A 27893-nucleotide genomic window follows, 5' to 3' on the forward strand; every position below is an offset into this window, starting at 1 on the left:
TATAAATAAATGAACAGATAAATTATGTTAATGTACAAATAGACAAGGTTTGGTCATTATCTATTCAAAGAGGATAAGAGCCAGGTACAATCAAATGGTTCTATGATTTTACGGGCAGGGAGATGGTTGGTATCAGGAAAACTGGAAGGGGCATCTCTAGGGTAAATTTATTCATTTACTGAAAAATTAAAATGTTAAGTAAAAATTTTAGATATAGAGACTTCTCTAGTGGCTGAGCAGTTAAGAATCCATCTTGCAATTCAGGGGACATGGGTTCCATCCCTGGTTGGGGAACTAAGATTCCACATGATTCAGAGCAACTAAGAACCCACACACCACAGCTAAAGAACTGGTGTGTGGCAATGGAGATCTCATGTGCCACAACTAAGACTGGATGCAGGAAAATAAATAATTTTTTAAAAAAATTTTACTTTCTGGCTTACTTCACTCTGTATGTATATAACGGACTTTTGGACTCAGAGGGAGAGGGAGAGGGTGGGATGATTTGGGAGAATGGCATTGTAACATGTATACTATCATGTAAGAATTGAATCGCCAGTCTATGTCTGACGCAGGATACAGCATGCTTGGGGCTGGTGCATGGGGATGACCCAGAGAGATGTTATGGGGAGGGAGGTGGGAGGGGGGTTCATGTTTGGGAACGCATGTAAGAATTAAAGATTTTAAAATTAAAAAAAGAAAAAACTAAAAAATAGAAAAAATGATATAAAAAAACTAAAAAATAAAAAATGATATAAATAAATAGCTTAAAAAAATAAAAAAATTTTAGATATGAAATTAGATTTTAGAGAATTTGCCTCTGTAGAACATATTTTCTTATCCATAAATATATAAAAAGTGATTTATATTAAATGCATATATCCTTTGATATAGTTTCCTCCAGGTAGAATTATTTTAAATTATATTGGCTTAGGTTATCATGAAATCCAGTTTAATGACAGCCAGCCCTAAAGCCAGTGGGACTGGATTAAAATTATCTTTTTTAAAATGGAATTCATAAAAAAATCCCTGTGAATTTAACTATTAGAATTCCCATTTTATAGATTAAGAAAAAACATAAAGCAGACCTGGAAAGGATCAGCAGAGGAATGATAGATTGTAATGGGCTGAGTTGACTTCAACAATGCTTAAATCTAGCTAAATCTAATTTAGCCACAAAAACTGAGGAGGGCAGCAACAAAATGATGTAAGATAGCATATAAGATAAGCCCAAAGTAAATAATAACAGACGATTGAAGTATTCTATGTGGCTCAGATGGTAAAGAATCTGCCTCCAGTGCAGGAGACCCAGGTTCAATCCCTGGGTCGGGAGATCCTCTGGAGAAGGGAGTGGCTACCAGCTCCAGTGTCCTTGGCTAGAGAATTCCATAGACAGAGGGGCTACAGTCCACGGGGTCACAAAGAGTCAAACACAAGTGAGTGACTAACACTTTTTTTTTTCATTCTGCACACTAACTTTAAAAATCAAGTATGTTTGACTCTTAATATCTAGAGATGAAGTAAGAGTTTTTTTCAAAAATATGTTCTGTATACTGAGAACATGGAATGTAATTTCTACCACAAGCAACAACGTGGTACTGAACATTTATTTATTTACTAAATGGATAGAAATAAAATGAAAGAGAGACCTCTGAATTCAAAGATTCCTGTTCACACCTAAGAATACCAAGAGATACCACATTGTTACGAAACAGTAACTCTTACCATTAATAACTGGTGTGTAAACAACAATCCCAACCAAGTTTGGATCAGATACAGTTGTGTCCAGAATAAGGCCCCCAATGCTGAAAGATATAAAATCATGTAATTTAGGGAAGAGGAAAGGAAATGGACTAATTTGAAATTTTTTTTATATATAAACACTCTTACTTCTAAAAATAAATATGTAGCTATTTAAAAAATTGAATAAAAGAAAAGATATTAACAGTAAAAATCAATGTCAAAAGTAAAATGTTGATAATAAAATATGGCATAAGCTGTAGCCCCACATTTCAGGGCTCTCCTTCTCATCTGTATATTTACATATGCTATTTGTAAAAAGAAAAAAAAAAACGGACTTTCAGTGCACTAAAATGTCTGGAAGGACATATAAGAAATTACTAATAATGTTTATCCCTAGGGCTGAGACTGATAGGAGACTCACGGTTACTTTATATCCTTTGCTTATTCGTTTTTTAAAAATCATGTGCATTTTATTATCTTTATAGTTAAAAAAAATTTTTAAGAGTATTTTTTTTACATTTGAAGTAAGCAAGCCACTAAGGGATGACTTTTATTCTGTTCACATTAGATATAGTATATGACAGTGTCTTATCATTGCTAAGTTAAAATAATGAGTTGTAGCCAGAGGAGGAGCTGACCTGGAGAACAGAGGTCCAGAAAAGTAACATAATTTTTCTTTTTATATAGTGGCAAGACACATACTATCAATATCTCAATGGAGCTTGGAGATGTTTTTTGTTGTTTCCAAGACCATTATCAATTGGTTAACTTCAGTCTGTTGGTCTACCTAGTATTATATAAAACAGTGTCGATCCCAATATTTCATGGGATCCTGTTGTTTAAATCCACATTACAGAAAAATGAACTATATGTTATCATGGAATAGGGTTGATGGTCAAAGTATCATATCCGATGTACTTCCCACTAACGGATAGTTAATACTAGGAAATTATTTTTTAAAATTTATTATTAAATCTTTATTATTTTAGTTCTTGAATAATTGAAAGGCTTAATATGCTTATTCTTCTAGGAGTTCCCATAAAACGGTATACTATAAAGTCTAAAAATAGTTATCCTAAGAAATATTTTACTATTTTAAGCCCTAATTTAAAAAAATACATATTTCCTAGAATAAAGTAGTTACACGTCAAAGAATAAATCTCCCTGCCAAAACACATAGATAATGCTGTGCAGAAAACAGGAGCACTTGCTAAAATACATTTTTAAATAGTTGTATTACCTAGGCAATAAAACTTATAGGAAAGATAGAAAATACAAACAAAATGAATAAAATAAAAATCCACCATAGTTACATCATTCAGAGTTATACTGCTACCATGTTGATATACAGACTTTGAAACATTTTTAAACATGTATATTTTAAAAAAATAAAAACTCATATTGTAAAAGTACTTCTGCTGCTACTGCTAGGTCACTTCAGTCATGTCCGACTCTGTGTGACCCCATAGACGGCAGCCCACCAGGCTCCCCTGTCCCTGGGATTCTCCAGGCAAGAACACTGGAGTGGGTTGCCATTTCCTTCTCCAATGCATGAAAGTGAAAAGTGAAAGTGAAGTTGTTCAGTCGTGTCCGACTCTTCGCGACCCCATGGACTGCAGCCCACCAGGCTCCTCCGTCCATGGGATTTTCCAGGCAAGAGTGCTTCATTTTAATTAAACTGTATTTTTACCAAACAAACATATATGCATCATTTAAAAGGTGAAAGTACCACAAAGCATATAAAATAGTCCCTAGCCCTAACCCCACATCCTGCTCTCCACTAGCAATTCTTTTTAACTTCTTTAACTGTTTCTTCTGACATTTACTCCTCTATTTCTAAACAGTATGTTTATACTGCTATTCCTTGATTTTTAATTTCAGACATTTACCTAATGACGTCCAACAGCGGGATGAGCATTTAGTCTCTCTTTCTCTTCCCTCCCCACTGAAGTCCCTTCATAATTCCCTTCCTTGCCCTCTCCTGCCAATCTGGTGACAGCATTCCAACTTTTGGTGAAATATTTAAGTTTCACTTTATTAGAACAGTGAAATCATTATTCACAATTAGTCTCCTTCTCTTTTGTTATTAAAAATTCCACTGTGATAAATATTCATACAATTCAATCATTTGCATATATCCATAAGTATATCTTTAAGTCCTGTCAGAGTCTAGAAGTGGAATAATCCAACAGTATGTACATTTCTAAGGTTTTCTGATATTTACCTGAGCAACTTAAAATAAGCAATGTTCTTGTCAGGTTAAAACTCACACAAAGACAAAGACACCACTAGATTTTAATCATCAGTCTCGTTAGGATTTGGCTGGGGAAAGGTATGAAACTGGTAGCACATGAGGTTCTATGCATCTACTGATTTCAGTAATCCTTGTCACTTATATCTCAATCACCTGGGATAATAAAGAGTTGGCTACATAAGATGACAGACTTGAGAAATAAAAATAGGCAACACAGATACATGCATATATAATAACCCACAAACACACACACTTTAATACTAACCTACTTATAACCATAGCAGTTATGACAGGCTCCCAGCCTGAGTGGAGAACTGTCCTTGTGGCTGGATGTTTGGCAGCTATTATAATCCAGATAGGAGTTAGAGCCAAGAAAACAACACCAACTAACGGAGGAATGTAGTAGTATGTCTCTAAAAATTAAAAAAGACAACATTTCAATCTCTCTTCTAACCATGTAGCACATCTGAATATTAAAAGTTTACCAGAAGACATATTATCAAACATACTCATGCTATATACATACTTTATATAAATTTCAAGCAAATTAAAAACTACAGATAAGGTTAAAATGTTACATAATGTAACTGAAAACATTTATTGAACATTTGAATTTATTCAACATTTATTGAAATAGTTATGTGACCTAGAAGTGAACAACAACAATAAGAAGAAAAACAACAGTTAAAGACTTACTTGGCTCCTACCATTTACCAAGTACTGTGCTAAAAGCTTTGTGTTCATTATCTCACTTAATTTGTCCTTAAACGTATGAGGTAGAAACTCATTCCTACCTTATAAAGAAACTGAGGCTCAGGAGTTTAAGAGTACATGTGTGTGTGTGTTCAGTTGCTTAGTCATGTCCAACTCTTTTCAACTCCATGGACTGTAGCCCACCAGGCTCCTCAGTCCACGGAATTTCCCAGGCAAGAATACTGGAGTGGGTTACCATTCCCTTCTCCAGGGGATCTTCCTGACCCAGGGATTGAAGCCTCATCTCTTACATCTCCTGCACTGGCAGGCGGATTCTTAACCAATGAGCCACCTGGGAAGCCCCAAGAAATAGCAAAAATTGGGAGAAAAGGACATCTGTTTGATACCAAAGTTAGCGCTCTAATCTCCAAACCATACAGACCAATAGGATATTGTTTTTACCCATCAACAACTTATGCATTCCATAGAACACTGGCCAATCAATTGATAACAGATATCCTCTCCATCATGAATAGTGTTACAAGCTCCAAAATAAAAATGAAATACTAGGTCTAATAAAGATTAACAGATTTCTTCACTGTGAAATTCCTCAGAACCTTCATTATGTCAAGAAAGAATATAGTATACTATATTAACCACAGTTTGGCCAGACTTCCTCATTTCATATCTGTATGTTACAACTTAACTTGGACAAGAAATTTAACTTCTATATACTTCTATTTCCTTATCTATAATACGGTAAAATTTATAATAACTATTTCATGAGGTTATTATGAGTCTTAAGAGAATTAACACATGTAATTTAGCACATAGCTAAATTACATACGGCACATAGCTAACATTTACTGAACACTTACTATCATCATAATCATCATTGCCATTAACATACTTTTATTTGTGACATACTTAGGTAACAGACTACCATGATTTTTTTAATACCTCTCGTGGTAGACTGTCTTACTTGATCACAATTATCCTCTTCTCATTCTTGTTATGCTTTCCTATAGAGTTCAGCAAAGCTTACTGACTTTGGCTTGGCTTGGCTTGCTTCGTAGATGTGACGTATGCTATCTCTGAGCAAAATCTAAAATGTGTTTCCAGAAATCACTGTAAGATTTACATATATATAGATAGATAATAAGCTGCTTTCAGGACACTGATAACTATTATTACAGTTCTGTGATCCCTGAGACAGGGGAAAGAAATGAGATAAGCCTTACAATAGCCTGAAGTACTGTACTGTGAAGTAGCAGACTGTCGCTCAGTCATGTCTGACTCTTTTGCGACCCCATGGACTGTCGCCTGCCAGGCTCCTCTGTCCACGGGATTTCCCAGGCAAGAATACCGGAGGGGGTTGCCATTTCCTTCTCCAAGGGATCTTCCTGACCCAGATGTTGAACCTACATTTTCTGCATTGCAGGTGGATTCTGTACTGCTGAGCCACTTTCTAACTAAAGGCACATTTCAGACCACAACTCAGAAAGACAGAATTCTAGCAGAGTGGGTCAAAGGCAGCAGGAATTCACAGGACAGAATACTGGAGAAGAGGAAGCTACTGGAGAAAGAGCTTGCAAACTGAACACCAAGCCATGCACGCATAGGGTGAACTCCACAAGGCTAGACTAAGAATAACGGGAGAGCTGTAAGCTGAAAAATTCCCAGAGTTTACAAAGGGATAGAAGTCATTTGAGATCTAGCCCCTAGAGAAGAGAGCCTATTTGAACCCTGAAAACATTTAGTGGAGACCAGAGAAGGTCACTTCTTAGCAGTAGCACTGCTGCTGCTGCTGCTAAGTCGCTTCAGTCGTGTTCGACTCTGTGCAACCCCATAGACTGCAGCCCACTAGGCTCCCCTGTCCCTGGGATTCTCCAGGCAAGAATACTGGAGTGGGTTGCCATTTCCTTCTCCAATGCATGAAAGTAAAAAGTGAAAGTGAAGTCGCTCAGTCGTGTCTGACTCTTAGCAACCCCATGGACTGCAGTCTACCAGGCTCCTCTATCCATGGGATTTTCCAGGCAAGAGTACTGGAGTGGGGTGCCATTGCCTTCTAGTAGCACTAAAAAGTGAAGTCACTCAGTCGTGTCTGACTCTTTGCGACCCCATGGCCTGTAGCCTACCAGGCTCCTCCACCATGGGATTTTCCAGGCAAGAGTACTGGAGTGGGCTGCCACTTCCTTCTCCAGGAGATCTTCCCAACCCAGAGATCAAACCTAGGTCTCCCGCACTGCAGGCAGACGGTTTACCATCTGAGCCACCAGGGAAGCCATTTGTTTATTTTTGTTTTTATTTCATTACACAATAGTGTAATGCCTATTATAAATCTATTCCAATGAAGCTTAAAGCCAAGCCTTAAAGGCTCAAACTAATCCACAAATAGTTGCCTACAAGAACAAAGTCCATTAGAACTACAAGATGCTGATGAAAGAAATTGAAGGCAACATAAAACAGATGGAAAGATAACACATAAAACACTGTGTTCTTGGACTGGAAGAATCAATATTGTTTAAAGGACCATACTACCCACGGCAATCTACAGATTCAAAGTAATCCCTATCAAATTACCAATAGCATTTTCCACAAAACTAGAACAAAAAAATTTTATTTGTATGGAAACACAAAAGACCTCGAATAGCCAAAGCAATCCTGATAGCAGAACGAAGCTGAAAGAATCACACTCCCAGACTTCAGACTATACTACAATGTTACAGTAATCAAAAAAGTATGTTACTGGCACAAAAACAGACATATAGATAAATAGAACAGAATAGAAACCCAGAAATAAGCTCACGCATTTATGGCCAATTAATTTACAAGAAAGGAGGCAAGAATAAACAATGGAGAACAGTCTCTCCAATAAAGTGGTGCTTGGAAAACTGGACAGCTACATGTAAAATAATGAAATTAGAACATTCTCTAACATCGCGCACAAAAATAAACTCAAAATGAATAAAGACCTAAATGTAAGACTGGATACTACAAAACTCCTAGAAGAAAACAAGCAGAACATTCTTTGACATATATTGCAGCAATATTTTTTTGGATCTGTCTCCCAGAGTGATAAAATAAAAACAAAAATAAACAAATGGGCCCTATTATAAACTTAAAAGCTTTTACACAACAAAGGAAATCATAAAGAAAATGAAAAGACAATCCTCAGAATGGAAGAAAATATTTGAAACTGATGCAACTGACAAGGGATTAATTTCTAAAATATACAAACAGCTCAAACAGCTTAATATCCAAAACACAAACAATGTAATCAAAAAACGGACAAAAGACCTAATAGACATTTCTTCAAAGATGACATACAGATGCTCCTGCTGCTGCTGCTGCCAAGTCACTTCAGTCGTGTCCGACTCAGTGCGATCCCATGGACCGCAGCCCACCAGGCTCCTCCGTCCATGGGATTTTCCAGGCAAGAGTGCTGGAGTGGGTTGTCATTGCCTTCTCTGACATACAGATGACCACATACTAATTATTAGGGAAATGCAAATCAAAACTGCAATGAGGTATCCCCTCATACCAATCAGAATGGCCATTATAAAAAAAAATTATAAGCAATTAATGCTGGAGAGAATATGGAGAAAAAGGAACCCTTCTACACTAGTGGGAATGTTAAATTGGTACAGCCACTATGCAGAACTGTATGGTGTTTCCTTAAAAAAACTAGAAACAGAACTACCATATGATCCTGCAATTCCACTCCTAGACATATACACAGAGAAAATTCTAATTCAAAAAGATACATGCAACCCAGTGTTCACAGCAGCACTATTTATAACAGTCAAGACATGGAAGCAACCTAAATGTCCATCAACAGATGAATGGATAAAGAAGATGTGATGCATATATACAATGGACTATTACTCAGCCATAAAGAGAATGAAATAATGTCATTTGTGGCAACCTGGATGGACCTAGAGATTATCACATTAAGTTGAGATACAGAAAGACAAATGTCACATGGTATCACTTATATGTGGAATCTAAAGAAATGACACAAATGAACTTATTTACAGAAACAGACTGACACACATATGAAACAAACATGTTTACCAAAGAGAGGGGATGGGGGATAGAGGACAGAGATAAATTAGGAGTTTGACATCAATATACACACACTGCTGCTGCTGCTACTGCTGCTAAGTTGCTTCAGTCATGTCCGACTCTGTGCGACCCTATGGACAGCAGCCCACCAGACTCCCCTGTCCATGGGATTCTCTAGGCAAGAATACTGGAGTGGGTTGCCATTTCCTTCTCCCGTACACACACTGCTGTGCATAAAACAGGAAAACAACAAAGACCTACTATATAGCGCAGGGAACTATACTCAGTATCTTGTAATAACCTCTAAAGGAGAAGAATCTGAAAAAGAACATCTGTATATATATATGTATAACTGAATCACTTTGCTGTACACTTGAAACTAACATAACATTGTAAATTAACTACAGTTTTTTTAAAGAAAAAAAAAAACCAAAGTCTAATACTTTGTAGGAGAAAAGTCAAGCACTTAGCATTACATTAATAATGTCTAACATCCAACCAAAGATTATTTTTAAGAGTTTGAAATTATATTTGGTTGCATTTACAAACTTAGTTAAATACCCTGAGATACTATACTTAGGCATTTCATTTATCTCACAAAAGATTCCTAGTACTTAAAGTAATCTGGCTAAATCGAACAAATGTATAAATATGCTAAGTCTTATGTTTCCATAAATATTCATACAATGTATATAAAATTGGTAAGATTTCTATTTGACAATTATAAGGATAAATTAATAACATGATTATAAAATTTAAAATGGAATCAAAAGACTGACACGTTACTGTAATGGCTTAAGAAACAAGTATATTTTAAAATAAGTACTGCTTTGTTAGCATAAAATCATTCATACCATAATTTTGATTCTCAAATATTTTTAAACTGAATTCTAAATCACCTTAGGGTTAAAAGTTTGCCTACCCATTCTTGAAACAGTTGCATCATCTCAAGACATTTTTGGTAATATCATTCTAGCTGATAAAGCTTTTATTATTATCAGAGATTTTAGCTAAGACATTCCTGGATTTTTCTCAAGGATTCTAATACTTATTTTGTATAGTAGAGACTTCATAACTTAAAGACAGAGTTGATCTTATGGTCTTTGTAGCCTACCAGCCCTTTTCTGACATTTCACAAAATTCTTCAAATGTTATTCATACCCTTATCTTGGATTAAATCTTATATTTTATCATCTTTTTAAGATATTTAAAGATCTCCTCACCTATCATTAAGTGTTTGAATTAGAAATTCATTTTTTTCCAATCAGGTAGAACAATTACTATAAATATTAAAATAAAGCCCAAACAAATTTTATACCCATGGTTTTAGCTGGGTTTGCCATCACATCTTCAAAATAATTATGCTAACAAAATTCATTAAATATTAAATATTGTCTTCCACTTGAAAGGATATGACTAATGCTACATATAGAGCAATTTTCTGCATAGTTTTTTAAAAGATGAAAAACCTTTACTGGAGGCATTCCCAGTTCTCCTTGCTAAGCCATTAGAAGGGATAAATAACATTCAAATTAAGAAGCATTCTTACCTCCTAAAACAACTAAGGCTGCCAACAATCTCTTTATAGACTTAAACAGAAAACTAAAAGCATTAAAGCCCACTAACTACAAATGAAAAGAACTATCCTGCTAGGTCAGATCATCTTTGTACTTCATTTTCAGGTCAAGAGAGGAGCACCATGCCAGACCTTCAATTTATTCTCAATAACAGATCTCTGGAAGGACATCTGAAGTTGAAAAAAACACTCACCCATCCTAACCCCAGAATCACTGCCCTGAATTTTCAAAGAGGGGGAAGAATTTCTCAGGAAAGAAATAAAAAATGAGTGAGCAGTTCCTCAAAAAGTTAAAGACTATCATATGACCCAGAATTTCCACTCCTAGGTATGGATCAATAGAACAGCAAACATATGTTCACACAAAAATGTGTACAACAGTGTTCAAAGCAGCATTATTCATAACAGCCAAAAAGTGGATGCAACCCAAATGTTCATCTAATGGTAAATGGATAAACAAAATGTGATATATCCATACAATGGAGTATTATTCAGCCACATTACTAGTCCATATAATGAAATATTATCTAGTACTACTTGGTATTCAGTAGTGTTTCATGATAAAGCATGAACCTTAGAAACATGCTAACAGAAGGAAACAGAATATAAAAGGTCACATATTGTATGATTCCATTTTCTGAAATGTCTAGAATAGGCAAATCCATAGAGACTGAAACTATATTAGTGGTTGCCAGTGCTGGGGGCGGGTGGGGTGGAATAGGAAGTGACTGCTAAAGGTATTTTTTGGGGGAGGGTGATGAAAATGTTCCAGAATGAGATAATAGATTTCACAATCTTATAAATATGACAAAAACTACTGAATTATATACTTTTAAAGATGAATTGTATGGCACAATTGAATTATATCTCAAGTTTTTAAAATTCCAACAATGAAAAAAAAAGGTGAAGGCTATATTCTTTAAAAATGTCAGTTATAAAAGACAAAGAACATACACATATTCATAGAGGAAGATGGACAGAAAAAGATAAAGTAACATAGCTAAAGCAGTCCAAATGCTATAATTCCACTGAACTGTCACACATAACTGCCATCTGTTTTTTTCTGGCCATGTCACATGACATGTGGGATCTTAGTTCCCTAACCAGGGATCAAACCCGTCCCCCCACAGTGGAGCTCAGAGTCTCAACCATTGCACCACCAAAGAAGCCCCAAAATTGCCATCTTTTTTATTCACAGCTTTACTGTTTCTAGAGATCAGGATGTGGATGTCTTTGAGCACAATCATTCATTATTCAGCCTACTATAGTACCCATTTATGATATACCCATAAATCAAGGCAAAATATTATTTCTGAGCAGGATCATTTAGATGTATTTCATTTAGAAAGCTAGACACTTTTAGATTTTGATATTAATGCAGAAGTTCCTGTCTGGCATTTAATCAGTTTCTCTTGCTGCTTGTGTCATTAGCAGTTTTCTAAAAACAATTCTTTAATATTATAACATCTGTAAAACACCAAATAAATCCGGATGTCATAATATTAAAGACTTATTTTTAGAAACGGTAAATGTTACCACATAAGGCAAAGGGAGCTTTGCAGATGTGACTAAATCAAGCATTTTGAAATAGGGAGCCCTAATGTAATCACAGGTGTCCTTTAAGGCAGGAAGTAGAGAAGAATTTGACTACAGAAGACACAGTGTGACCACAGAAGCAGAGATCAGTATCATGGCTGCAAGCCAAGGAATGCTAGCAGCTACCAGAAGACGGAACATTTAAGGGACAGATTTCCCTTTGAAACTTTCAGAAGGAACAAACCCTGTTGATGCCATGATTTTAGCCCTGAAAAACAAGTATCTTGAACTTTGGCCTCCAGAGTGGTAAGAAAATTAATTTCTATTGTTTTAAGCCACAGGTTGCAGTAATTTGTTACAGCAACAATGGAACTGAACACAGGCCTATAGAAAAAATGTGAAATTTTAAGCCTAAAAAGTATCTGTATACATTAATACTGATCCCATGTAAACTACAGAAAGGTAATGATTAACCTAGCTAAAGTAGTCCAAATTGCTATAATTCCACTTAACTGTCACATATAACTGCCATCTGTTTTTTTCTGGCCATGTCACATGACATGTGGGATCTTAGTTCCCCAACCAGGGATCAAACCTGTGCCCCCTACAGTGGAAGCTCAGAGCCTCAACCATTGCACCACCAAGGAAGCCCCAAAATTGCCATCTTTTTTATTCATGGCTTTCATCTTTTATTACATGGTTGGTAGTGTTTGCCGGGAGAAATATCAATAACCTCAGATATGCAGATGACACCACCCTTATGGCAGAAAGTGAAGAAGAAGAATTAAAGAGCCTATTGATGAAAGTGAGAGAGAGTGGAAAAGCTGGCTTCAAACCCAACATTCAGAAAACTAAGATCATGGCATCTGGTCCCATCAGTTCATGGCAAATAGACGGGGAAACAGTGGAAACACTGTCAGACTTTATTTTCTTGGGCTCCAAAATCACTGCAGATGGTGACTGCAGCCATGAAATTAAAAGACGCTTACTTCTTGGAAGAAAAGTTATGATCAACCTAGACAGCATATTAAAAAGCAGAGACATAACTTTGCCAACAAACGTCCGCCTAATCAAAGCTATGGTTCTTCCAGCAGTCATGTATGGATGTGAGAGTTGGATTATAAGGAAAGCTGAGCACTGAAGAATTGATGCTTTTGAACTGTGGTGTTGGAGAAGACTCTTGAGAGTCCCTTGGACTGCAGGGAGATCCAACCAGTTCATCCTAAAGGAAATCAGTCCTGAATTTGACTGGGAAAGATTGAGGGCAGGAGGAGAAGGGGACAACAGAGGATGAGATGGTTGGATGGCATTACCGACTCAATGGACATGCATTTGAGTAAACTCTGGGAGATGGTGATGGACAGGGACACCTGGTGTGCTGCAGTCCATGGGGTCACAAAGAGTTGGACATGACTGAGTGACTGAACTGAACTGGTGGTGTTTTGCAACTATTATTACATAGTTTCATTAATGAAGTGAAGTTAAAGTTACTCAGTCATGTCTGACTCTTTGCAACCCCATGGACAATACAGTCCATGGAATTCTCCAGGCCAGAATACTGAGTTAGGCAGCCTTTCCCTTCTCCAGGGGATCTTTCCAACCCAGGGATCGAACCCAGGTCTCTTGCATTGCAGGCAGATTCTTTACCAGTAGAGCCACAAGAGAAGCCCAATTTCATTAATAGCATTCCTTATTTTCACCCTAAATCCTTCCTAAATATGTAGCTGCTCTGAGTGACATTTTTATATGTTAGCTGTTTGTGTGTGAACAACAAAGAAGTGAGCATGGAAAGTTGGAAACAATTTTTAAAATGCCCTTTATAACAGTCATCAGAATTTCCTCACTTAACAGACCTTATAGGAGTCACTCTAAACTGGGGATGTTCAGGTCTAAAGAACTCTGTAGAAGAGTGACAAGCACAATGATTTTAGATTCTACTCAAATCAAGGCAGTGATACTCTAGAATGTTTTGTAAATATGTTACAGGTGGCCTCCTTGTTAGTCTCCACAGGACCCAAGTAACAACCTGAGGCTATTACTGTTCTTAGAGCTTATTTCTTCTTAAGCCATCTTTCTAAAGTTAAAATGAGCCAACATTTTGCTGCTCAGATCTTGCCTGAAAAGAGAAAAGCTGATAATTTTTCCAATCAGTATATACATTGTGCATACAGGAATTATATAACCACATAGTTATAAATAATTGAGAAAAAGAGTGTTTAAAATCCTTTAAAATTATGCAGTCAAGAAAAAGAAAAGGCAACAATCATTGTGTACAGCTATTTCTGTTACTGGTCCAACTTTAGACCCTTTTAATAGCTTTTTAAAGGATGAAGCGACTTAGCGCACAATAGCTTTTAAAGATTGCTACGTATTTTTATACACACTGAAAGTGTTAGCCTCTCAATCATGTCCGACTCTGTGACCCCATGGATTGTAGCCTGCCAGGCTCCTCTGTCCATGGGACTCTCCAGGCAAGAATACTGCAGTGGTTTCCATCCCCTTCTCCAGGGGATCTTTCCAACCCAGGGATCAAATCCATGTCTCTTACATCTCCTGCACTGGCAGACAGGTTCTTTACATTAGTGCCACCTGGGAAGCCCCTGATATATACACTGCAGCAGCTGCTGCTGCTAAGTCTCTTCAGTCGTGTCCAACTCTGTGCGACCTCATAGACGGCAGCCCGCCAGGCTCGTCCGTCCCTGGGATTCTCCAGGCAAGAATACTGGAGTGGGTTGCCATTTCCTTCTCCAATGCATAAAAGTGAAGGTGAAGTCGCTCAGTCGTGTCCGACTCCTAGGGACCCCATGGACTGCAGCCTACCAGGTTCCTCCGTCCATGGGATTTTTCAGGCAATAGTACTAGAGTGGGTTGCCATTGCCTGCTCTAATATATACACTACCATGTGTAAATTAGCTAGTGGGAAGCTGCTGTATAGCAGAGGGAGCTGAGCTCAGTGCTCTCTGATGACCTAGAGGAATGGGATGGGGGCTCAAGAGGGAGAGGATATACGTTTGTTAGTTGCTCAGTCATGCCCAACTCTTTGCGACCCCATAGACTGTAGCCTGCCAGACTCCTCTGTCCATAGAATTCTCCAGGCAAAATACTGGTGTGCATAGCCATTCTCTTCTCTAGGAGATCTTCCCAACCCAGGGATTGAACCCGTGTCTCCTGCATTGCGGGCAGATTCTTTACCGTCTGAGTCAGGAGGGAAGACCAGCTATATATACATACAGATACATATAGCTGATCCACTTTGTTGTACAGCAGAAACTAACACAACTTTGTAAAGGAATTATATTCTAATATAAAAGGTTACTATATGTTTAAATATTACTGTATGCATGAATAAATGCCTTTATATTTTCTCTGCAAGTCAAATCTAAGCATATTATAATCTAGAGCTTACATTACACTGTAAACTGACCTTCTATTTCCTCTATTTTCATTTGAAATAGGTCTTTTCCAGCCACAGGTTGCCCTTTTTATTTTCCTATGGTGATACTAGATACTTTCTGCTAAGGCAGTATACCCTTCCAATAACTTCCTTATACTATGTCTTCTCTAAAAGGATCTTTTTTTTTTTCATTACAATCTATTATGTTATTGACTAGGTACTGTGGCAAAGTCATTCAGAGGGATATCTGTCCTCCATTTTCCATATATACACCACCTCCTTAATAATTTCTACACACATTAACGGGATAGCTTTCTAAAAGAATAAAGCATGTGATGAAGTGCTATTTATTTAACACTCATTATGTATACAGTATATGGGGTCTACAAAACAAATACAGAAAATAAAGACAGTTTTGTCCTTCCTTTATACCTTTATAAGGGAAGAGACATTTACTTTAAAAGCTATAATGACTGGCCAGATGTAAAGAATATCTTAAGAGAAATGTCAATAACATGCTATAGAATTCAGGGGAGAAAAAGTTTACCTAAGATTAGGGAATCTATTAATTTAGTACTGAAAAATGATGATTCTGATTGACCTTGAGGGAGAGGAGGGGGATAACGTAAGAAAGAAAAGACAAAAAACACCAGCATGTATGAGAATCAGTAAATGTTGGAGTTTGGCTGGAATATAAGAAAGGGAGGGGCGGCTGGGAGCTTGAGAAGGTTAAGTCTCCAAGAGGCCTGAAGACCAGGCTTAAACTCTAACTCTGTTCACTAAGCAATAGAGGCTTCCCCAGGGCTGTGACAAAATAAAGTCAGGAAGAGTAAACAAAGCTTAGTTTCTTCTTTTAAATTATTTTCTTAAAGCTTAGTTTCTTTTGTCGTGTTTGTTTTGGAGGACTGGATAGGCGGGAAGGGGGGAAATTCCATGTTTACTTCAGGCATCAGAAATCAGCACATTTACTGGGAGTGAAAGAAAGGCAGCAGACTGAATGGCTGTGGAGTGAGCCTCAGGACACCAGGGGCGCTATTCGAAGTTGTTTCCGAATATCCAAAACTCTTAGGTGGGGAGTTAAGTGAGACTTCTCCGTGTTCGGTTCTTTCAGAGCCACACGATTCACGGCCTCTATTTACAACCAAAGCCTATGGTTGCCATGAAATCCCCTTTTTATCTCTAAAGACTGCTAAGTGTTTCCAATATATTTAATTCAGGAATTAAACCTTTGTTTCCCAGAGCTAGGCATCCCACTCGGCAGCATGAGGGGGTCTTGGAATTTTTTAAATTAATTTATTCTAATTGAAGGCTAATTACAATACTGTGGTGGTTTTGGCCACACACTGCCATGCACCAGCCACGGGCGTGCACGTGTCCCCGCTGTTGGTGCCCGTTTCTAACCTCCGTTCACAACGCCCTCAGTACTAGGATCCCCACGGCTGGTGCTATGAGGCCCCCTAGTGCTCATAATGCACACAGTGACTTCAGAAACACCTCCAGATTAACCGGAATCAATCAGCAGCCCAGGAAAACAATCTCATCTCAAGGAACCAAAACGACACCGACGAGACATAAAAGATTCTGTTTTAGTGAAGCCATCTTGAATTATGATGCGTCAACTTTCAGAACACAGGCCTAGAAAAGTCTAAGCAATATTTGATAATAAAACTATTTTTCAAAATTATGATCTATACTATCATTATATTTCACTTTTTATTTCATGACTTAAACACTATTTATTGTCTATAACACTCAAAATATTAAAATTTTTAGAGAACAACACATTTTGATCAAGTCTTTTGTAAGGAGAGTTTACCACTTGTATAATTTTTAGAAATAAATTTTAAAAGTGAGATTTTCCTCAAAAACCGATTTATCATATGAAGTATCCAAATATTTAGTCTGTCTCATTATAACAACTGTCGTATTTATAGGAACATTCTTCAATGGCTTTAACTGGGGAGACACCCTGGTGTTTGGCGGGCAGCTGAGAAATGTGTTACAAATTACTTCACAGTAGTTTGAGTACTCAAGGGTGCAAATACTATACCTTTATCTAGTATGGGAACAAGATCTTATATTTGGGTCCTTGATCATTTATTATCTTCTACCTTACAACACACAGACACATCTTATCTTCCAAAAGAGAATTTTCCTTGAATATACATCATCTTAATGAGTATTGCTTTTTTATATCACTCACTAAATAATGTAAGGTAATTTTATATACTAAATGAAGCTTCTCTTGATATCTCCAAAGGTAGCAGAAAATCACTGCCTTGGTTAGGCTAAAGCTCTTTCTTTAGTTCAAAAACATTTATCTGAGATTCTGACTTCTTCAAACCAAATGTACTTTTAGACTTATTCTAAAGTAAACCATAAATCTGTCTAGAATCCACGAAAATATATGAGGATATGTGAATATATGTTTGTTTCTGGCTTGGCTGATAAACTACCTTTCTCTCTCTTTTTGTATTACTGTGGGTTTATATTTTCTTTTAATTTTTTAAAAAATTTGGCATCTAAAAAAATGAAACTACAATCAACTTTTATCACTAAATGTATGTTCACAAATCATATACATTTACATTGACAATAGCTCCGGAGTGTAAATTTGCATTAAAACAATTCATCAGATTCTATAAATACCCAATAACTATTATCAGGAATTGCATATATAAGATGACTTCAAATTCCCACAACACTCGGGCTAATTTTCATGGTGATTTTTCAGCTGCTATTATGAATTGCCACACTGGTTTCTGATATGGGGGAAAATCACTAAATTTCAAGCACAACCTTATGCTCTGTGACAACAGTGCAACATGTTTCAGAATCCTGTGGGTTGATGCTCAGTGCTACATATTCAGAGGAGAGAATTCAAAGACTATGATAGACTTGCATTCAACCTTCCTACAAACAGTGGGTAATACACATAACCTCTATGACCCTCAGTTTTCTCATCTGAAATCAGAGATGATATTCCTTATCTTTTAGAGTGTTAGATTCTTTATGAAGAGAAGAAGGATGTGAGAACCACAACACATAGTAGGTGTACAGCAAGTAGCAGTGATTGTTCTAATGAGCCTCAACCACAGTTCCAACACAGATGAAGGCCACTGTGAGTCATGATATTGCTGCAACATATTTATTTAAAGAGACTCTGAATAATCATTATATTTAATTTCAGGTCAACTTACCGAGACAGGAGTACAAACCCTGACTTATCCAAGCTAATATGGCAAGAGTTATAAGGTCACCAAAACTAGCAGCAATGGGTGTAGCAACATTATCAGGGTTTATACCGGTCTTCTTTGAGCCAACGATAACCCCAACCATTATTATTCCTAGGAAAAAACAAAAGTTAATTACTTTTTGTGCTATGGTTTAAAGAAGATCCATTCCCCAAAATACTGAAGTACACGCACTAGACAAATAGCGCATCAGTTCCCGTTAGGCTGCTTAGATAAGCTGACTAAAGCAAACAAAACATTTTACTTGAATGTTTTGGTGAAGTGTCTTTCAACAAATTCCAAGTAGGGATCACAAAAGATGTGAGAAGTTCAGTGCTGCATTTAGAGACCTGAAAGGCTACTGTAAAATAACATTAAAGTTTCCAATTTAGTAACATGCATTCTTGGATGTAATGTATTCATGTGTACAAAGCCAAAGATTTTATTTTAACCCTCAAATAAAGTATGAAAATGTCAAAGAAAGGTGAGTTATATTTACACAGATAGCAACTGAGAAGGACGCCAGCAAAACCAGATTTGTTCACATAGAGGTAGCCAGAAATGCTTGCCCCATTTTTTATTAAAAAGTGTTGAAGTATTAGGAAGAGAAGAGTAATTAAATTTTGAACATGGGAGGTCAGACTACAAGAAGCAGTCTTTGTAAAGGATATTCTTAAACCCCGAAGTTTCTGTCTATAAACCTACAACAACAGAAGATGAAAATGTGACTGGGTTCTTATACATTTAAATCCTCATATTCTTGAATATAGAAATGGGAGGAAAATGGTAACATCATATCTATACCATACTGGACAGATTTTCTCATGCCAACCTATTAACAGGATGCAGGACAGAGAAAATTTAAGATTAGTTAATTTACATGCTAAGCATAAATTAAATCCTTGCTTAAGGTCACACGGCTTATAACAGTGTTTTTCCTACTACCTGTAAGGCCAAAATTATTAAAAGTATAAATTCTGTCTTGGTTCAATGCCTTACATCTTATATTCTGGAGGCTTTTTCAATCTATGGACTTACCTTTCCCATAATATCATTGTAAATAGAAAAAAAAGCAGGAAAAACATTTAAATGTATATTACAATAATCATTCAAGATGTGATCATATAATTTTTTTTTCAAAATTAGTACATTTAAAGATCAATGTGGAAAGTTCTCCTATGACAGAATGCTATTTATAATTTCAGCTGAAAAAAGTTATTTTGCCATCATGGACCAGGGAAAAGAGTTGAGAGATAAGAAACAGGTTTTAATTCTGATTTTTCTGTCAATAAGCTGATGAAATTTTACAAGCCAACTGACCTAAGTTAGTTTTCTCACCTACAAAAGGTGGTTCAATACCATCTGCTCTACATATATAAAGGTCAAGTTACTATAAAAGTGGAATACACATTATTCAAAATAAAGGTGTAGACTTATATTTTTAAAATCTGAATTTTAAAGTTTTAAAAATCCCAGGCAATACAGATACTTGTTAGTCTGAATTTTTTAAAACAATTCTTTCTAAATGAAACTAGAGGGAAAACAAAAGCAATTGAGTCTAAAGTAATAGTGTTAATGCTTTAACACTTTTTCTTACCAGAAATCAACTTTCCAATAGCATAACTTCGCTCTGCTTTACCCATGTTAACATCAGTCAATTCCAGTAATTCTATATAAAGACAAGATACTACCCTTGGTATAATTTGAGTACTAAAACAAAATGCTTGAAAATATTTTTGTAGCCAGGTCTTAACTTTAATAAGAGCTTCTAAATTATTAGAAAAGAAAGAAAGTGAAGTTGCTCAGTTGTGTCCGACTCTTTCCAACCCCACAGACTGTAGCCTGCCAGGCTCCTCCACCCACAGTATTTTCTAGGCAAGAATACTGGAGTGGGTTGCCATTTCCTTCTCCAGGGGAATCTTTCCAACCCAGGGATCGAACCCGGGTCTCCTGCATTGCAGGAAGACTCTTTACAGTCTGAGCCACCAAATTATCAGAATCTAGCCCCAAAAGTTACCTTCATTGTATGAGATCACCTGATATGAGGGTATGCCATTTTTAACCTTGCTGGTGATATAAAATGAGAAGATGGCAATTATAAATAAAAATTAACAAGTCTTTATGATTATGATTCCATAATCTAGTTCTCCAGTGTGAAGTTCATATAAAAAAATCAATATAAAAATGGTATCCCAACTAAAAAACTTCTGGCTCTTTAACATTCTATAGCCAACAATATGCTCTGTTAAGCATATGGTTATACTTCTACTGCCACAGAAACAGTAAAGGAATTTTTTTGAAATCTGAAACTTCAAAAAATTTTAATGGAGGGGCAGCTTTTGAAATCTAGAATTCCTGGAATACTTGTTACTCAAATGACAAGCTAGCAAATCTTCTGCGTGATTTCCAGAAAGGAGCTTCTCAATTCATTTAACTTACAGAGACAAATAAAATCTCTAGGCTATTTTCCTGGTCTTGTTTGGGAGCTGTACCAGGAGACCTAAAGCCAAGACAGAACCTTAGAAAGCTTGCTCTGTGTGCTAAGGTTTACATGTGATACATATAAATATATCTGAAATAAGCTATTTGAAAAGTTGTAGATAACTTTTCTCTGTTTTTTTAAAATAATGAAAAAATATCAGTTAAGTAAAAATAGCTAACATGGAAAATGAATAATTAGAAAGCAGAGACTGCAGAGGAGACACTGACAAATTTACTTACCCTGTAGGAGCGATGCAATGAAGGCAGTTGCTACACTGCTAGAGCACAAAAGTATGGAATGATCAAGATAGTATTTTCCCTCTGGAATCCAGCCCAATATAATTGCTGCCACAGCTGCTAGGAAGCCAACTACTGTTGCTTGAACCTTAAAAAAATATTCAATAAAACCCAACTGAATTATTCATTGAGAAAACACATTTTTTTTGATGATGTCAATAGGCACATAAGGAGTCAAAAGAAAGTATTATATATGGTAACTGAGCTGCCTTACCTTTTGAAGAAGCTACTACATTTTAGTTTTACTATTCCCTAAGCTAGTGGGTTCTCAAAGTGCCCTGATCTGGTAGCAGTAGGTATGGAATGGGGTTTAGGAATGTATTTTTAACAAGCATCTTAAGTGACGTTGGTGGTGAAATCCATAGATCATCTAAGAAAATACCAACCTTAAGACTGAAAAGTACCCAATCCACGTAGCTTAAGTCTGACTCTTGAGGCAATATTGGCACGAGACTGAATTCTATAATCAAATGATAAGGGTTTCATTCCTAGCTATACCACTTAATCTTGTGGTAAGTTATTCAACAAGCATTAATTTAGGATCTACTATATACAAGGTGCTATGCTTGGTGTTAGGCTACAACAGTGGTCAAAACAAATTTATTTCCTGCTCTCACAGAGCTCCTGGTCAATGGGAGAGGCAGACATTAAAAAATAACTTCACAAATAGCTATTAAAACTTCAGCTCCTAAACTGAAAAATGGTAATATTGAACATGGAAGGGTTATTTTTGTATTTAAGTGAATTACATGAATATATAAAGTACTTTCCACAGTGGTAGCACAAAGAAACCCTCAAAAAAAAAAAAAAGCAACTAAAAAAGACACTGTGAACTCTTAGAATCACGTTAGACTAATGCTAGAACCAAAAGAAACCCTAAAGGCACCTCTAGTTCACTTATTCTTATTGTGTTTGTGTCATGGACTCCTTTGACAATCTGGTGAGAGTTTTATTGATTCTTCTCTCCATGAAAACACAAATGCAGTCAAAATTTTGAGCAGAATTTCTGTGTGCTCAGAGACTCTCTGAAGCTAACCCATGTACTGAAATCCAGGGCTCCAGGTGAAAAACCCAAGTATTCTGATTTTGTCATAGAGTAAATTAATGGAAAAGCCAGGCTAGCAAGTTCAGATAGCCTGGATTCCAGCCCCAGATCTTTCATTGCAGCAGATTTAGTGCTGAGAGGCAAGCTGCAAGCATCACTATGCTAGTATCAGTTGTTACGATACTTCGGCATTCTGATCCTGGTTCAGTTCAGTTCAGTCACTCAGTCACGTCCAACTCTTTGTGACCCCATGAACTGTCCATCTCCAGCTCCCGAAGTCCACCCAAACCCATGTCCATTGTGTTGGTGATGCCATCCAACCATCTCATCCTCTGTCGTCCCCTTCTCCTCCTGCCCTCAATCTTTCCCAGCAACAGGGTCTTTTCAAATGAGTCAATTCTTTGCATCAGGTGGCCAAAGTACTGGAGTTTCAGCTTCAACATCAGTCCTTCCAATGAACACCCAGGACTAATCTCCTTTAGGATGGACTGGCTGGATCTCCTTGCAGTCCAAGGGACTCTCAACAGTCTTCTCCAACACCACAGTTCAAAAGCATCAATTCTTCAGTGCTCAGCTTTCTTTATAGTCCAACTCTCACATCCATACATGACTACTGGAAAAACCATAGCCTTGACTAGACAGACCTTTGTGGACAAGGTAATGTCTGATACTGGTTAGTAAACAATATATGTAAAAGTGATAAAATTAATAATTTAAATTCTAATACTGTCACTCCAAGGTTTTTCTTAGAAATAAAATGCAGAGTTTTTGTTTCTTGGAAATGAAATACAGAACTAGGGAGCCTATGGAAGACATTGTAACACACACACAGCTGAGATAAAGAAGTCCTGTTGTGTAAACCTGCAAAGGAAACACCCAATTGTACCCAAGAGAAGAGCAAACTCCAGGTTAAGGAGGAGCTGGGGAGGTTAACAGGAGTCACGGGCCTAAATAGACGTGAACACAGGATACATCTGTCCTGGTGAGGGAATGACTCTTCAATGAGATTGGGAACTCTGGGGTTCCCAATAAATAAATACCTACTTTATTTGACAATTTATGGACAGGTTAAGGTGGCCACTGTGTACAACTGTGAAGAAATTCTGTGATGGTCATCTGCTTGGGATCCCATTTAATAGTCAGAAGAACACGCACACCAGCTAATGCCAGCATGAGGTGCCTCTGTCCTTCTCATCCCTCCCCACCCATCCCCTCCACAGCCAGCCTCAAGTCAGAGGAGCTCTGCCAGCCCGCCCTACTCCCCCAGCCAGCCGTCTACTCCTTCACAAGCTGGAGCAGATAAAGCTTCAGAGATAGCACCACTGTCACCCCCCACCTGACCTTATTTTCTTCTCCCCTCTGCTTTTGTCTACAGGTAACTAGACTCCAACCAGTTGCTGCCTCACTGGCTTATACCAGCTGGGTCCTGATGAGCCCGTGTGGGGTTCCCCGTTTCTCATGCATCCTTGATGGAGTGAGACAAAGACACAGACTTCAGGCTGTGGCAACTATTATGATAGGATCAGTGAAACCCCAGCCATCTCTAGCTCTCATTCTGACCAACAGTTACGGAAGAGAGGATGGCAAGGGAAGGGTGGAGACTAAGAGTGAAAGGAAAAGTTAAAAGCAGAGATGGGGACTTTCCTGGTGGTCCAGCGGTTAAGAATCCGCCTGCCAATGCAGGGGACAGGGGCTCCATCCCTGGTCTGGGAAGATCCCACATGCTGACGAGTGCCTAAGCCCGTGAGCCACGACTGCTGACGTCTGCACGTCTAGAGCCTGTGCTCTGCAACAAGAGAAGCCACTGCGATGCAAAGCCCGCGCACCGCAACGAGAGAGGAGCTCCCACTTGCTGTAGGTAAAGAAAGCCCACACAGCCATGAGGACCCAGCACAGCCATAAATAAATAAATAAAATTTTTTAAGAAGGATGAGCACTTCTTAAGAAAATAAAACAAAAGCAGAGGTGGAAAATTATTAGAATGATTTATAGTCTAACTCATATTACTTAGTAAGAGTTTAGGGTACTTAAAGAATAAAATAGGGTATATTTTCAAATTTTCATTTATTAATTTATAAGTAGCCTACTGGTTGTTGGACATATTGGTTATTACTCCAGCATAGATTCCTACAGTTTCAAGCTGAAAAGGATCTTGGGTATCTCTAGTGCAATACTATGGAAATGAAGAGGAAAATGAAACATAGAAGAAAGGCTAAATTAACAAACATTATATAGCTGGTGATTGCTAGAGCTGAGACTGGATTTCAAATTTTCTTGTCTCTAACCCTGTGATCTTAGAAACACAGATACCTTTTAAAAGCCTATATCCCCAAATTGCCTTTATTTCTTTGTCTTTGAACATTACATGAAAGTTCTTTTTTGCAACCACGTTCTCAACATTATCTCTGAGTTGACCTAACATTAAAATTAGTTGAGCCAGACTTCTCCAATGGTCTAGTGGTTATAACTCTGTACTTCCAATGCAGGGGGCACAGGTTTGATCCCTAGCAGGGGAACTAAAAACCCACATGCTGCACAGCTCAGCCAAATTTAAAAAAAATTTTTTTTTTTAATTAGCAAGCACTTCATAAACTCAGATTTGCTAAAGAGGTGCTGAGGGCTGCAGTCTTGTGTCTTGGGGATAGCAGCAGTAGTGGGAGAGAAAGAGATATTCCCCTGAGATTAGAAAGACTTGTAGATAATCTATATATAATTGACAATTTAATGTGCTCATTTGTATTAACACTGATAATATTAACAAATTAAGGAAAATTCAGCTTACACATCCTATCATATACAAATGAGCGAAGTTTAATTAGAGGATTTACTTTTAAAAAGTCAAAGAAAAACAGCATCTAAGCAATGAAGTGCTACATATTTATTTGTACACATATTAACTCAAATTCTGGCTCTACTACATATGGGAGAAAGTATTTTTTATATTTACTCTATATTTTGTATGTCATACATTTTCCATATTTAGAAAAATACAATGTTTCCAGAAAAAGAAAACTTTCAGAAGTTATCCATTTATTCTATCATTTGTTCATAAATATATCACTTACACATATCACATATCACTTACACATATCACTTACCTGTTTTAAAGCCAAGTTGCCAATTATTAGGTTCCACTTTTCAATGGGTGAATCCATCTTCCCAATGTTTACCTGTTAAAATGAATATTTTCATGTATCACTGAGTAAACTATATGCCCTCTATTCTGCTTAAATAGCATATTAAGTATTAAAGCCAAAAACAATCCTTTAGTATATCTGATGAGCTTATACTGATATTAACTATAATTCTAAATTCACTACAAGTCTTGCATCTCATATTTAGCTTGCCTGAGATGTTTAGTAAAAAAAATTTTTAACTTAATTCCTAACTCAAAAGAACCGGTTAGTATTGTCCACCTGCCCTCCGCTATCTTACAACTAACATCAAGTATCATCCTAATATGTTAAATTTTGTCTACTAAGCCCCAACATAAATAATTACATAATTTTGAGATGCTAGCATTTAATTCCACATCATGAAACTTATGCATTGACCAAAAAACCAGATGTAAATAAATAATTCATATAATTTATATTTGAGTCATAATTGAGTCAAAATTATCAATAAAAAATTCATGTTGTTCACATATGAATGTTGATAATGTATCTCACTATTAAAATGTATATATCTGTTGGCTAAATGGAAGAATATTCTCCAGAAATTAATATTTTATTCACACATTCAATTGCTCTGTAAGCTAAATCATACTTTTCAACAACTTAGGATTCAAAAAACATATATCCAAACCTGACAGTTTTTCTAATGCAGTCATTTGGAAAGCAATAAGCAATTATTATTAAAAATTCACTGAGCCAAGTTTCAATTATTCATTATATGGTTGATTATTGAAGACAGATGAATGGGTAAAGTAGCAGATACATAAGGGTAATTATTTATGGGTAGTTAACCATGGACAAACCATAGTTTAGCTCACTGGTTTCAAACCAACAGGTTAAGTGCCACATCAACATTCCCTGTTTCAATCTGGAAAAACAGATTCTGTTCTCTAACTTCACTCTTGACTGTTGTCTCAAAGTATCAAGCAAATGCACATATTAAGATTTTTCAGTGTTTGAGAATAATTATTCTTGCTCTCTTTACTTGGATTATTTGCTTCCTAAGCCCAGAAGTCTGAATTATTCATAAAACTTGTGTTTGTAGCTCTGAGTCTCTGCTCTAGTGAATAAAGTATAAGTGAAGTGAAAGTGAAGTCACTCAGTCGTGTCGGACTCTTTGCAACCCCATGGACTGTAGCCCACCAGACTCCTCAGTCCATGGAATTTTCCAGGCAAGAGTACTGGAGTGGGTTGCCATTTCCTTCTCCAGGGGATCTTGCCAACCCAGGGATTGAACCCGGGGCCCCTGCACTGCAGGCAGACGCTTTACAGTCTGAGCCACCAGAGAAGCCCTAAAAAGTATAAGCCATGTTTAAAGGGTGGACCTATCTCAGGTTTAGTGTTTAAGAAACAGGTATAAGAGAAACTAGTGTTATTTGTAATAACTTTTAGAAAGATGTATACAGGTATAGGAAGCAATCTTAAATGATTCCATGAAAAAGTACAAGGTGTCAAGACTTCAGAACCCCTTGATGATCAATGGAGACACATTCATTACAGTCTAGGGGAAAAAAAATAAGTAAACAAATAAGAAAAACTGGTTTCAGAAGCTTCATTTGTATTCTTTGCTTCCCCTCAATGAGTCTTACAGATGCTAACAAGAGTATTAGAGTGATCAATGTTAACAAAAAACTTGTAAGGAAAGTCTAGCTATTACTTTCTACAAGGTAAATTTTAAAAGGAGTTAAGAAATATTTAGATGGTTATTTTAAATGGGAGAAATAAAATGGACACTTATGTGATGAAAACAAGATCTGATATCACTGCACTGTGCTGTGCTCAGTGCCCTCAGTCGTATCTGACTCTTGGTGACCCTATGGACTGCAGCCCATCAGGCTCCTCTGTCCATGGACTCTTCAGGCAAGAGCACTGGAGTGGGTGGCCATGCCCTGCTCCAGGGGATCTTCCCAACCCAGGGATCGAACCCACGTCTTCCTGCATCTCCTGCATTGCAGGCAGACTCTTTACTGCTGAGCCACTGGGGAAGCCCCTTACTATACTACCCTCAGGTTAAATGGGCCAAAAGGGACCCCTCCGTCTAGTCCCTAATATTAAAAGCCAAACAAGTCTTCTCTACTTACCCCAGTTTTAAAATATATATATTTAAGGGGCTAGAAAAATTTACCCTGAGATATATGACTAGCAATTATTTGCGGCAACAGTTAGGCCAAAGAGCATGACCTCCTTGGCTTAATCCCACTCTGGGGATTCCAGAACTCTTAAGTAGGTAAAATGGACAAGAAACAAAAGAAAAACTTTTAAACTCTTCCTCTAAGATCAAAGATTGTTGACTGGATCCCAATTAAAATTTAAGTTAAGGGTGGGCTTCCCCAGTGACGATAGTGATATAATCCACCTGCCAATACAGGGGATGTAAGAGACACAAGTTCAATCCTT

The 27893-nt window shown here is 37.0% G+C and overlaps 1 protein-coding gene across 3 annotated transcripts in view; it reads right to left on the reverse strand.

The window, feature by feature from the left end:
• The window catches only part of SLC41A2 (solute carrier family 41 member 2), a 146745-nt gene that overhangs the window by 35761 nt on the left and 83091 nt on the right, over positions 1 to 27893 (reverse strand). For all 3 annotated transcript variants that reach the window (XM_018048199.1, XM_018048197.1, XM_018048198.1), the window contains exons 4-8: positions 25419 to 25490; positions 21219 to 21363; positions 18465 to 18611; positions 4263 to 4410; positions 1726 to 1805 (exon numbers count right to left, since the gene is read on the reverse strand). In XM_018048199.1, the coding sequence (XP_017903688.1) occupies positions 1726 to 1805; positions 4263 to 4410; positions 18465 to 18611; positions 21219 to 21363; positions 25419 to 25490 (592 nt within the window). The remainder of the gene's footprint in view (positions 1 to 1725; positions 1806 to 4262; positions 4411 to 18464; positions 18612 to 21218; positions 21364 to 25418; positions 25491 to 27893) is intronic.

Source organism: Capra hircus, chromosome 5 (genome assembly GCF_001704415.2).
Source record: "Capra hircus breed San Clemente chromosome 5, ASM170441v1, whole genome shotgun sequence".
Lineage (NCBI taxonomy): Eukaryota > Metazoa > Chordata > Mammalia > Artiodactyla > Bovidae > Capra > Capra hircus.